The 13,512-nt window shown below is 38.1% G+C and overlaps 1 protein-coding gene across 1 annotated transcript; it reads left to right on the top strand.

Annotated features, from left to right (window-relative positions):
* Positions 1-3,152: 3,152 nt before the first annotated feature.
* Positions 3,153-10,368, top strand: napab (N-ethylmaleimide-sensitive factor attachment protein, alpha b). The gene is made up of 11 exons (XM_074640215.1): positions 3,153-3,382; positions 4,502-4,581; positions 4,691-4,807; positions 6,018-6,064; positions 6,184-6,261; positions 6,411-6,466; positions 7,110-7,194; positions 7,280-7,384; positions 7,473-7,541; positions 8,001-8,051; positions 9,154-10,368. The coding sequence occupies exons 1-11, from the start codon at positions 3,285-3,287 to the stop codon at positions 9,253-9,255; spliced, it is 888 nt and encodes a 295-aa protein (XP_074496316.1). The 5' UTR covers positions 3,153-3,284; the 3' UTR covers positions 9,256-10,368.
* Positions 10,369-13,512: the final 3,144 nt, after the last annotated feature.

Below are 13,512 nucleotides of genomic sequence, written 5' to 3'. Positions count from 1 at the left end.
TTATCGACAGGGCTGGAAGACGTATTGTATTAACTTAAAGTACCCTATTAATACCACACTGAGAAAATACTCAACTAGAAGTCAAAGTCCTGCATTCAAAACCTTGCTTTTAAGTAAAAGTATGTAAGTGGTATCAGCAAGTACTCGTGCAGTAAACACGTTTCCCTTTCAGTGTTTTTGGATTAATATTATTATTGTTGCATTTTTCTGCTGTAGATGTTTAATTTTGCGCTAATTTTAACTACTCTGTATACTGTTGAGGAGTTTAGTTTAACGTTACAGCAATACATCACATTCTATAAGATCATCATGTGTTTGTAGCGTTGCTGTCCTGTGAGAAGTATCCTATCTCTAAAAAGTCAACTATTCATGGTGTCAGTTCTGTTTTCAGATGTATTTTCCAGCTGATCCAAGAGGGGTTTAAAATAGTTTATATATCTTAAGAAGTAGGAGAATTTTCTCAATCCATGTGCCTTAAGAAACACATCACCCTTCAGTTTATCAGAAAAAAAAATCTAATTCAAAATCACCACATCTGGAGATAGGCATACGTGGTTTTCACTGGACAGAAAGGGTAGGACATTTTTAATCTGGAAATTATCTAAAACTGTCAGTCAAATGTAGGCCTATAGTGGAATAAAAAGTACATAAATTCCCCCTGAGATGTAGTGGAGTAGAAGTAGCCTATAAAGTAGCATAAAATAGAAACAGGCCTACTCAAGTAATGTACAACCAAAATCGTACTTAAGTAAATGTAGGCCAAGTTACAGTCCACCACTGACTTTCTTGAAGGTTAAAGTTTTCTGGTGATGTGCTCGGAAAGTTTTTCATACATTTGAACATTTTTCCTCAGTTGGTATTGTGCTTTTTGTTGTAAGGATAGAATCAGATAAAAAAAAATGCAATTGTGCATTTTCAATGTAATCTAACAAGCACATCTCATGTGGAAAACCGAATCCTCTATGTTAAAAACATTAAGAAATGAATGCTTGCAAGGTTGGTGACCTATCAGGCCTTATTTGGTTTCCCTAATCAGTAGAAAAATGTGAAGGCCTTTACCATCAAAGAGGAGTCATGAGCACATTAAATACGTTTCTGAGAAGCTAAAGCTATGGGGACAAACTTGCACATACTAGTAGGCTACAGTACTTCAGACGAAAGGCTTGCGCAATCTGTGGACACAGTTTGGGACATTGGAAATTTGGGGACTTTTCCTCATAATGGGTGGCAAAATGTTTATACTTAAAAACATCCAAGAACTAATTAACTACAGTTTGCCTGGCAGAAACCACTCCTATATGTAAAACATCCTGATCCAAAGCTTAAACTGGAATCTGGAACAACAGATGCTGGTCAGATAAAGGGAGCTTTTTTAGACAGTAGACTTGTGTAAGATTGTGCGTCTCCAACCTCTTATACGAGTCAAATATGGTGGCGGTAGTGCCATGTTTTGGGAATGATTTGCTGATCGGCACCCGAGAGAATCAGGGAAAGTCTCCTTTTCTGGAGTAGACCCCTAAGCCCTTTAGTAGGGCATCTACAATTTTGAGGTACTTGTACTCTCCTTGAGTATTTCCATTTTAAGCTACTTTATACTTCTACTCCACTACATTTTAGAGGCAAATAGTGTACTTTTTACTCCACTACATTTTTTTGAAGCTTTAGTTACTTTGCAGATTTAGATTATTAATTCAAGATATTAATCAACTAATAAGTTATGATGTATCAATAAAGGTTCAGCTAACCAGCAGTACATAAAGTAATACAAAAAAATAGCTGCGACTTTGAATACACTTTAATGCATCCCTAATTATAATTCGGTAATATATGATTCTGAAATGGGACATTCTGCATAATGAGTACTCTTACTTTCTGTACTTAAAGTATGTTGATGCTAATACTTTTGTGCTTTTACTTGAGTATGATTTTGAATGCAGGACTTTTATTTGTAACAGAGTATTTCTATACTGTAGTATTGCTATTTTTTCTTAAGTAAAAGATCTGTATACTTTTCCCACCACTGTAATTTTGTATGAGCCATACATTTATCATAAGATGCCTTCATGTGCTGTCAGAAATATAGCCAGAGATACAAATTATATAACTGAGAAGCTTGACAGTACAGAATGATAAGTGTTTATAATTGTAATTCAAACCATAGTGTGGATACATTTTGGCTGTCATATCACCGTTAGTTAGTGAATTAAACACCAATCCCACCAACAACAAAACACGTGCACACATTTTGAATAAGATATCACACAAACAAAGATTGACACATTTTATTTGTTGTATAATTTTTTTTTTTTTATATTATCTTTTATACTGTGACATATATTTACTGATTTTTTTGTGAATTGAAAATCTGAACATGTTTATGTAACTACTGTATTGAACTTTCTAAATAAAGTATTGAAAAAAAAATGCTCTTATTGTTTCTGTTAATCAGTGGTGGAAAGGAAGACTGGAGGTTACGAAGAGCACCTGAACGCAGCAGCTCCGATGTCACATGACGTGGGTTGATGGTTACTTTGCGGCAGGTGATGTGTAGTGATGGGAATTCAGGCTCTTTTTTGTGAGCCAGATCATTTGGTTCAGCTCACCAAGAAGAGCCGTCTCTTTCGGCTCTTAAACAGCTCTTCATTTTACCACTTCTGCCTTTTATAATTCAGCCAAATTTAGCGCTGTTTGACCTATGATTAGTATGTGTGCACATATATCACTTAAATTATTCAATATAATTATACTAAACCTTATAATTTCCAGAATACCATGATTTTACATGCTGCTTCGTTTCTGACTGTCACTCATCTTGTCTGCTATTCACGCACCGCACTCCTCTCTCTCTTTCTCTCCTCCTCTCCCTCCTGCTTTGTACCTGTAGACCGTAAGCGCACCGTGCTACCCCGCCCCTCCACCCCTCCCTGCGTGATGGTATGATCCTTGTCTAGTCATCAACTGATTGGTTGCACAGACGTCATTAACACAACATTCAGTCACAGTCAGTGCATGGAGTGCCCACAGCGCGGAGAAGATTATCTTATCATTCTGCCTTGAATTAAGTAAAGAAAGAAAAAAAGAAAAAAACGGGAGCCGACTCTTATCGGTCACTTAAAAGAGCCGGCTTAAAGAGCTGACTCGTTCGTAACCGACACCTCACTAGTGACGTGACAACAAGGCAGAGCAGACCAGACCGAGCTGTTAGCTGTTAGCACAGATCAGCTAGTTTGTTGACTTTCGCAACTCCTCGTTCTTCCTCAACAGCAGAGCAGAGACACGATAAAATGGACAATAGCGGGAAAGATAAGGAAGCCACGGCTCTAGTGGCCGAGGCAGAGAAGAAGATGAAGTCGTCGTCGTCGTTTTTAGGAGCGATCTTTGGGTGAGTGATTCAGCTAGCTGCTGTCAGTCTGCTGCTGTTAGCTAAGCTACATCTGTCACACAGCTACAGGCCAACTGAGCGGAAGATGTTTAGCTGACCAGGCAGGACAACAACAGCTGAGCCACACTGGGCTGCTTTATATCTCTGCTGTTGAGTTGTTGTGCTCTATATAATGTCAGTTTAGCTAACTATATGTACCGTTAGTGTTATCTCCCTTCAGATCACTGCTGAACTCTGAATGACTAACTAACATGACTGTCTGTCTGCAGCAGTGATCCAGGCTCAGTTACACCATCACAAGAGCTGCAATGTCTTTATCATGTCAGCTGCTGATGAGGTTGTAACCTTATCAACATTATTGGTTTACAAAAGGACACTTATTGTTAACTGTGAGTGTTGCTGCTGTAGCGCCATCTACTGGGGACATGGTTAAAGGTCAGGCTGTGGGTGCAGATCACACGTCCATCACATCTGTTTACAATAACAGAGTGTAACAGAGGGCACAGTTGGGAGTTACATTATATAACTTTAAATTATATATAATTTATAAAATCCTTTCTGAACTTCTTTTGACTGTTTTAAGCCGAGTGAATATCTTTAGCCTCAAAATATCTTTACATTATCAATATTGAACTATTATACCACCAGCACTGCTCCCAGTAGTCCACATACACACCAAAACACTGACAAGAACTGCACTTTACTGTACACCAACTGTCTATCAGTACTACTCAGGTGTAATTCTCACTGTGCAATATCATTTTCCACTTGTGCAATTTTGTTAATAGTCTGTTTATTGTTAATACTGTATATACTGTTCCTGTTTTTATACTTCCTTCTATTTAAATGGTTCATATTTCGTTACACTTTGTTTAGCTCTTTTTTACTGTGTTAGCTGATGCATCTTGTTTTTTTGCACTATCCCCTTTGCTGCCGTACACTGCAAATCCCCCCACAGCAGGACTAATAAAAGGAATATCTTATCTAATCTTATCTTATCTAATCTTATCTAATCTTATCTTATCTTATCTTATCTTATGGCACTTGATATTTTGTCAATATCACCCAGCAAAAGTCTGTATGAGTCTTGTTTAACTAAGCATGTGTGCTGTCACACAGGAGTTCCTCCAAGATGGAAGAGGCCTGTGACCTGTATGTGAGGGCAGCCAACATGTACAAAATGGCCAAAAATTGGTGTGGTAAGAATGATTATTACAGGTCGAAAAAACAAATGTAATGATTGCCCTTTTCCTTGTTTAGATCTATACAGACTTTCAATCCTCTAACATGCAATATTTTTCTTTTCAGGTGCAGGAAACGCGTTTTCCCAAGCTGCTCGCCTGCACCTCCAGATGCAGAGCAAACACGATGCAGCGAGCAACTTCATAGATGCTGGAAACGCCTTCAAAAAAGCAGATCCACTAGGTAATCATTACCGATCACCACCCCCCGGGAGTATAATGACCGCTGAAGCTCACTTGTAATCCCCGTTTTACAAGCTGCTGTACGACTTCCAGTGGACCATGTACATAAAGACAGTGTCATCTGATGTCATTAAGATCTTCCAGACGATGACCTTTTAAAGGAACAGTGTGTAGCATTTAGGGGATCTATTGGCAGAAATGTAATGTAATATAATATTAATACGTGTTTTCTTTAGTGTATAATCACTTGAAAATAAGAATTGTGTTTTTGTTACCTTAGAATGAGCCGTTTATATCTACATAGGGAGCGGGTCCTCTTCACGGTTAGGGCTGGAAAGGATCCGTTTTGTGTAAATATGACGTCACATTCTCGTTGTAATCGGAGCAACAAGGGGAAAACAACTGGGAAAGGATCAGATGCCCTTCGCGTGGGAGAGAAGACTGTTGTATTAACGTTGTAAACAGACAAAATCATGCAGGTTCACTAGAAACTCGTTCAACTCACTTCAGCGGCCAGGAGCAGAGCACCGCCTCGCTGCGCCGCCGGTCCCCGCTGGGGCCAACATCACACTGCTGGAGGCCCAGGCCGTATTGCTGGGCCCGCAGGAGGGAAGGGAGGCACGGGAGAACCAGAACCAGGACTGAGCGGGGAAGACTGTCAGACCCTGCTGCAGTAAAAAATGTGGTTTTCTAAAGGGACTTTGGTGATCGGAAACAATACCGCTTTTGTCCGTAGGGATCGCCGGAATCAACACAAAATGAAATGAAAATGAAGATAATAAAAAATAAATTTGATTCATGACTTCATTACATCACTAGGAACCGTAATCTAAAAAAAATGACAGACTGCATTCAAATTAGCATGTTAAACTGCCACACAGAACTGCAAATGCAACTTTCCTACAAGCGTAGAGATACAGGATACCTGCAGAGCGTAAATACGTGAACGCAAACGCAACACAGCATTATTATCCCACCGTGTAGCTAGAAAATGGGAATGTGAACAAATGAATATGTTGCACCAGAGAAAATCAAATAATGACATCAAACCCAGTGGTCACCATGTTTTAGACACAGGAACATTGTTACCTTGAAACTTGCACTTCTCACCACTGTTTGCTTCTACTTTTGTTGATCTTATTCTTACTTTGCTTTTTTGTTGATGTGTCTAGATATTATAATTGTAATAATAATAATATATTTCTCAACAGAGGCCATAAACTGCTTCAACCTTGCTATTGAGATATACACCGACATGGTGAGTGTACGAACAGGGAACTCTTCTCAGTTTCTTTAAATTATTACATTTGAAATGTAATATAACATGTCATTTCCCCTGTTGATCTCTTTTTTGTTTGTTTGTTTGTTTTGTTTTAGGGGCGCTTCACCATCGCAGCCAAACATCACATCAGCATTGCTGAAATATATGAGACAGAGATGGTGGACATCGACCAGGTGCGATATCTGTGTTTCGTGTTTATTATATTATGTATTAATTCCAGGGCATATTCTTGCTTGTAATTTAACAGCTAGTAATGTCTGCTGTTTTAAACTGTCATATAATCTCTTGGGGGAGGTTCAATTAAGTCCAATTTCCATTCCAGGCCATTGCTCATTATGAACAGGCAGCTGATTATTACAAAGGTGAAGAATCCACCAGGTGAGTGTATTAAATGAGCACTATTGTCTCTTGTCTGCTTTAAATGCCGGGCGGGGGGGGGGGGTAGGCAGAATATTTTCGGCATCACTGTGTGTTCTGAAAGATACCTAGATCTACACCTCCTCATGGCTCGGTTTTCAGGCTTTTTTAAAACTTTCTTGTTTTACAGCTAAACTGTACACTACAAGATGTTCCTGAAAACATTTTATGTGAGAAATAGGCATTACAGTAACAGAATATTGATTCATATTTGATCAGCTCTGCCTAGTTTGACCGTTTGATCGGAGTTCGCAAGTGATTGACAGCTGCTCAGAGACGGCAAGGCTCCAGCTCGGCTCTGATTGGTTGTTTTCCTCCTGTGTGTGAAATCTTGCAGATGCCATTAGGAGCACCGGAGGACACAGATTACCGGTCTCATGCACTACTGTCAGGATATAGTGACCATTTTATAAAAATAACTTTTTTTTAAATCATATTTGCTCCAATCTTGCCTACTGCCGCGTTAAGGGTGTGAGGTTTTAGAGGCTTTTTTTCTAATTAATGCAATTTCCTTTAATTTTGCATCTTTGTTTTTATGACGGCAAAGTGTATTAACTCGGTGGTCTTTGACCCTTGAATTCTGTGAATACATTTTCCTTTTCAGTTCAGCAAACAAGTGCCTTCTGAAAGTAGCAACCTACGCAGCTCAGCTGGAGAAGTACCAAAAAGCGATTGAGATTTATGAACAGGTGAGATGAAGTTCACCTGCAGCCTTTATGTCGACATTCAGTCGCTTGTCAGAACAAAACAAACACAAATTGTTTGTGATTTTAGGTTGGAACCCACGCAATGGACAGTACTCTGCTGAAATACAGTGCCAAGGATCACTTCTTCAAGGCAGCGCTCTGTCACTTCTGCGTAGACATGCTGAATGCAAAAGTAAGACCGCATCACTTGAACTTGTGTCCATGTACAGTGAGTGTAACACGAGCCGCCGTCCTAATATTCATCCTCTCTTCTTACCCAGCTTGCTATGCAGAAGTACGAAGAGATGTTTCCGGCTTTTTCAGACTCTCGAGAATGCAAGCTGTTGAAGGTAGGCTTTTGGGGTTATTTTGGCTTTAAAATCCACAAACAAACAAAAACATTGAATAATCCTCTAGATACAGAGAGGTGAGGCGGATGGAGAGCAGTTTAACTCAACTGGCAACCGTTGCGTTCTGTTTCCTTCTGCTCCAGTTTCTGTTGTTTTCAATCAGAACTAGTTGGATGACTTGCTAACTTTCACGTCCTAGTATCGAAAACAAAAGTTTGATTGTAGTCAGCCTCATGCAAAAATGTTCCTGAAAAACATTTCGCCCCCCAGCAACGTACAACAAAAGCACCAGTCAGTTTAGTACAGATAAAGTCTGTTACCAACAGTTATTGGATTAAGAAAGCCATGCTGTTTTTTAAAAGCTGTAGAAGCATCTCAGTTGTTTTTTTAGCCCCAGGGTTTATTTCTGTCTATAGGGAGCCTCTCTGATGCACACCATTATTGTTTTTGTCTAACCAGAAACTTCTAGATGCCTGTGAAGAACAGAACGTGGAAGCCTACACTGACTCGGTGAGTGGACACTTTTCTTTCAGCAGAATAAACGAGTTTCTACAGCAGCGTGATTACAAACTGATAACCTGCGAGTGAAGTGTCGGGGATACCGGTAAAATGTGAGAATCAGAATGTGTTTTTCTCGTACCTGAGAGATTAAATCTCTATTTCTCGACGCAAGCTGTTGAAGTCAACAAGCAGGCGCGTGGCTGTGTTATGTAGAAAAACCAGAATGTCCAAATATTGTTTTGTGCTATTTTAATTTAAGATAAGCCTTTATTCATCCCTAGAGGGGAAAAAATAATAAGAGGTATATACAACTAGTGTTAAGAATATCTTAACAATATGTTAATAATTGTAATAATTGTTTATATCTATATTTGATAAACATTAAGTTCATTATTTAAGTTATAAAAAAGGGGTAGGACCTTATACAGTAAGTGTTTATTATTTACAATATGTATTTATTTATTTATTCATTTATAGTGCAGCAGTATAATGTAATATTAAATATAGTATAGTATAATATATATTATATATATATATATTATATTATTATTTATATATATATATATACATATATATATATATATATGTATATATATATATATATATATATATTATTTTATATATATATATATATATATTATTTTATATATATATATATTATATAATATACCGGTAGTATAGTACAGAAGTATAATATAATATTAGATATAATATGGTATAGTATAATATATTATAAGAAATATAAAAAATAATATATATAGATATACCCATATATCATCGGCTCCAGCCCCCCCGCGACATTGAATAGGATAAGCAGTTACAGATAATGAATGAATGGATGGATGGATATCTATATATCTATATGTATATACATAGATAGATAGTATAACATATATATAGTACAGCAGTATAATTAGTAATATATAGTACAACAGTATAACATAATATTATATTATATATCATAAATATAATATATAATAAAAAATAATATATATAGGTCTATCCAGATATAGATAGAGAGATCGATGGATAGATATGGATATATATTATATTGGGTAATAAAAATTTTGGCTGTGGGTAGTTTTGGTAATATTTCCTGCTCATTTGTCAGGTGAAGGAGTTCGACACCATCTCCCGGTTGGACCAGTGGCTCACCACCATGCTGCTCCGCATCAAGAAAACCATACAGGACGACGAGAGCGACCTTCGCTGACCGCGCTCCCTTCTCATAACCTCAAGCCCTCAACTACCGACTTGCATCCTTCTTTTTGCCTCGAGCCTCTCACTTCCATTCTAGCGGCAATCTTAATAGTTTGACCATTAGCCCCTTCTATTCCCTCACAGATACTGTGTTTCTCTCCCACCATGTGCAGTATTTGTTCTTGCCTTTTTAATTCGTTCAGCTCAATGCTCCGGAAAGTATGATCGTTACAAACACTATTTTCCCCGTGTGCACACTGCATACAGTATGTTAGTTGTATATTGTTATGTTTCAGGTATTGGCCCAATATTAGTTAAGATATTCATAATGGGCTGCAATACCAAATCCTCATACCAGCACAATTATATAATAAAGGTTTTGTTTTATTTTTCTTGTTACAAAAATGGAGTAGAGGATGCCAATTTACTAACTTCGATCTGCAAGATGTGTTTTCCAGACTGTGCTCTAGAATAAACCTAACTGACCAAAATGCCAATATATAAATCTTGGTTTTTGGTACTTTGGAGTGCTTGAGTGTACTGTAGGTCATATCAGGGCACCTGTATTTAAGCAGCACTTCATCTCAGCTCCTCTCCAAGCAGAGAGGCCAAGAGTTTCTGAGGTTATTCCATGGCAAATAGCCACTTTGCCTTATACTAGGAAGTTCTCAGGACGTGAACTGCTAGATTTGATGAAAAGGAAAAAAAAAATTCATGCTTTTAGAAGTTTTACCAATGAAATTTGTTTTTGTCATTACCATTTAAAGTGCTTTTATTTCACAAGCAGAGGAGAAAGAAGCTCGTCACCTTTCTAAACATTGGCATGGTTTGGTAAGGATGTGAAAACTAGAGCAGCCGTTTTCCCTTGTATAGGAGTTATTTCTCAAGTGTGTGTGTTTTTTTTTGATAGTCTGATTTGTGTTTCTGTTTGTCATAATTAACCAGGCTGAAAGAAAAGGCCTGCACAAGATGCAATACATTGAAGAAAAAAGGAGCTTTACTGATCTGAACACTGTGCTCATGTTACCCTCCTGGTGATTTTGTCTAGAGACAATTGGTCTTAAATAATTTGTACATCAGTGATGTTTCCTGTCAAACGTTTGAATAAACCCGTCTCCGACGTAGAGCGTCCTGGGCGTGGCCTCGACCTGCTTGCTCAGCACATGGGAGAAGTTTGCCTCCAGAAATCTCCTAATGTTTGGGCAACAACCCTACTTGGTTAGGTTCAGGAAAAGATCGTGGTTAAAATAAACCCTTTCTGGCAGAAAGCCCTGCGGTGTGGAGCAGGGCTGGACTGGGATAAAAAAATCAGCCTGGCACTTTGGTCCAGACCGCCCCACACACACCACCCATCTTCACACTCCCGTATACTGTATATATACCAACAGTGCTACTCCCTGAAAACACTAAAGCAGTGTAATGAGTAAGAAGCAATTAAGGAAGGTTTAAGAGAGGAAACATGATAAATCCCTTCAACAAGTGGAGTTGAAAAATTATATACTCCACTGTGATGAACAGGGCTTTCCACAAGGATCTAGAGTAGCCAGCCAGTGGGGAAAAAGTAGCCTAGACACAAATAGAGTCATATTCTCTCTATCAAATTTGTTTGTGAGATATTGGACAAAAAATAAAACATAACCTAGATTTTACCATTTCCTCTCTGGGCTGTAGAGTTTTCTGTCACAAGAAATAAAATCTGCTGCTTCTGCAAGAGGAATCATCTCATCTCCATCATAACTGTATCAAGCTGAGTGTTAGCTCTCAAGATGTGTGCTTCCATCAACACCCTGCATGGGTGATGCCGTCAGAGGGACACTTTTTCACTTAATTTAAATATGCCAGTCTTTTTAGTTTGTTGTTTCACCATAGGTGTGAAATCCAATCAAAGGACACCCAAAGCCTATTTTTAACAAGTTAATTTCATTTCATCAACAAATGACTGGTTGTATTTCGCCAACTGAACCTCAAAGATGTAGTCATTGCCTATATCAGGGGTCAGCAACCTTTACTATCAAAAGAGCCATTTTAGGTAAATAAAAAAAAAAAATCTGTCTGGAGCCGCAAAACATTTGAGCATTGTGATGAAGGTAACACAGTTTATAGTCTAAGTATATAGTATATAAGTCTAATGCAGTGAGGGCCCAAGTGCAAATGTACGACGGAGTATTAGGCCCACATTGATAGAAAAAAATTATTTTGAGAATAAAGTCCTAACTTTCCGTGAAAAAAGTCATAACTTTACTTGAAAAAAAATCGTAAAATTACAAGAAAAAAGTCAGAAGTTTACGAGAAAAAAAGAAAATAACACATAAAATTACTATTTTATTCTCATAATACTATCACTTTCTTTCTGGTAAATCTATGACGTCATTCTTGTAATATTATGACATTATTCTCTAAATCTCAGATTAATTTTTTTTCCTCAATGTGGCCCTAATACTCCGTCGTACCATAGATTTACAACAAATATAAATAAAATTGAAAATGTAAACAAAGAACCGTTATTCATTTCCACTATTTTTATAAATCCACAGGGAGCCACTGGAGAGGAGCTGAAGAGCCACATGTGGCTCCAGAGCCTCAGGTTGTTGACCCATGACCTATATAGACTGACTGAGGGTGTTTTCACAATTGGTTCCTTTCAGCCCTCCAAACGAACTCAGAGCAATGAGTCAGCATTTTTTGCGCATATGTGAACATTCCAAAAGGACTCAGACCTCTCTGAATCGAACCGAACTCAGACCTCCTCGGGAGTCGATCTGAGTTTGGTTCGATTCAAGTCCGCGTTGCGGTTCGTTTAATCTGCATTGTGAACACAAAGGGCTCCAGGTTCGCTTTGCCATTTGCCATTGTGTTTTAGCCCTCTAGAGTTAGATATTAGTTTGTTACTCAGGACTATCTAAATTTACAGTTTTTATGTGCTGTCAGTCATTTCTTTGAACAGTGGTTTTTGGCCTCACATTTAAATCTGTCACAGCATCAAGTCCCCATCAGCTCACAATAAAACCTCTGCTTGTCCTTCTTTTGCGACGTTCATTTTTATAACACTGTGACTGAGACAGCTGTCAATTAGAGCAGTTCCACTAAAATGTTTATTACACATAATGTATAATCTCAGTTTATGTACTAAAAATCAGTATGAAGCTTAGACCCGTGGGATCAGTGAATAATGATCTCTATCACTCCTGATGTGTTTGGCTGCACTGATGGTTAACACTTTTTTTGAAAACCGGACGTAGTCACACGTGTATACTTCCTCTAACTTCTCCAAGTCCGTCTCTAGCTTTCCTGTCAGCTCTGTTCTCTATATACATCCATGGTCAGCTCCATCAGGGCCGTTTGAATGCATTTAACATAAATGTCAGTATATGGGTGCTCTACAGTTGTAACGTCGGCCCATTTGACCAGGGAGATGAGAGCGACGGCCGGCTTGACCGCACGTTACCGCAATACGATAACATTTCCTGTCCGTGACAGAGTTAGCGTGCAGCTTTAGCCGTGATGTCTAGCTCTGCTTTTCCTTCAATGTGTGAAACTGTATGTGTAGTGTTTACCACGCTTGGTTTAAAATGTTTTGTACTTCCTCATGACTCATCGCTCTGAGGTCGTTTGGAGGGCTGAAGGGAACCAAGTGTGAAAACACCCGAAGACACTTGAATGAGGTCACACTTAGATGAAAATGACTGGTTCCCAAAGATAAACAACTTAATTAGCTCACAGTTTCTCTTGTTTAGGTTATGTGAATCTGATGCATAACAAAAACTATTTCAGTGCCCGTAACACTCATTAACAGTTTGGAACACTTTTATTTCACCTGAAAGATATTGTTTTGTAGAAATGCATAGTTTATAGGATATTTAAGAATATATTGCCATTTCTTTTTCTGGCACAGACGGTCATGGGAGGACAGTATGGCTGCATCATGCACCCTCAATGTTAACTGGACACCTTTATGATCTTTTTATATTGCGATATCAACATATATATTTATATTAAGAAAAGATAAACCTTTATTAATCTCTGGAGGGAAATATGCAGGTGTCATAGAAGCAACAGCAATGAGAATGAAACACAGGAGAGGTACAGGTAAGAGCACAAACACAAACGAAGATAATAAGAATAAAAAAATATATAAATAAAAATTAAATAAAAAATAACGATAGAGTAAAACAGAGTAGAGATAGAGTAGTTGGCCCTAGATATGATGCACTGGATCCCAGAAAAGAATGAATGAGTGAACATATGCACAGTCTTCTATGTACTATATTGG

This window comes from Sebastes fasciatus, chromosome 7 (genome assembly GCF_043250625.1).
Source record: "Sebastes fasciatus isolate fSebFas1 chromosome 7, fSebFas1.pri, whole genome shotgun sequence".
Taxonomy (NCBI): Eukaryota; Metazoa; Chordata; class Actinopteri; order Perciformes; family Sebastidae; genus Sebastes; species Sebastes fasciatus.
The sequence above is the reverse complement of the archived record's forward strand: the minus strand, read 5'-3'. Positions and strand labels throughout refer to the sequence as shown.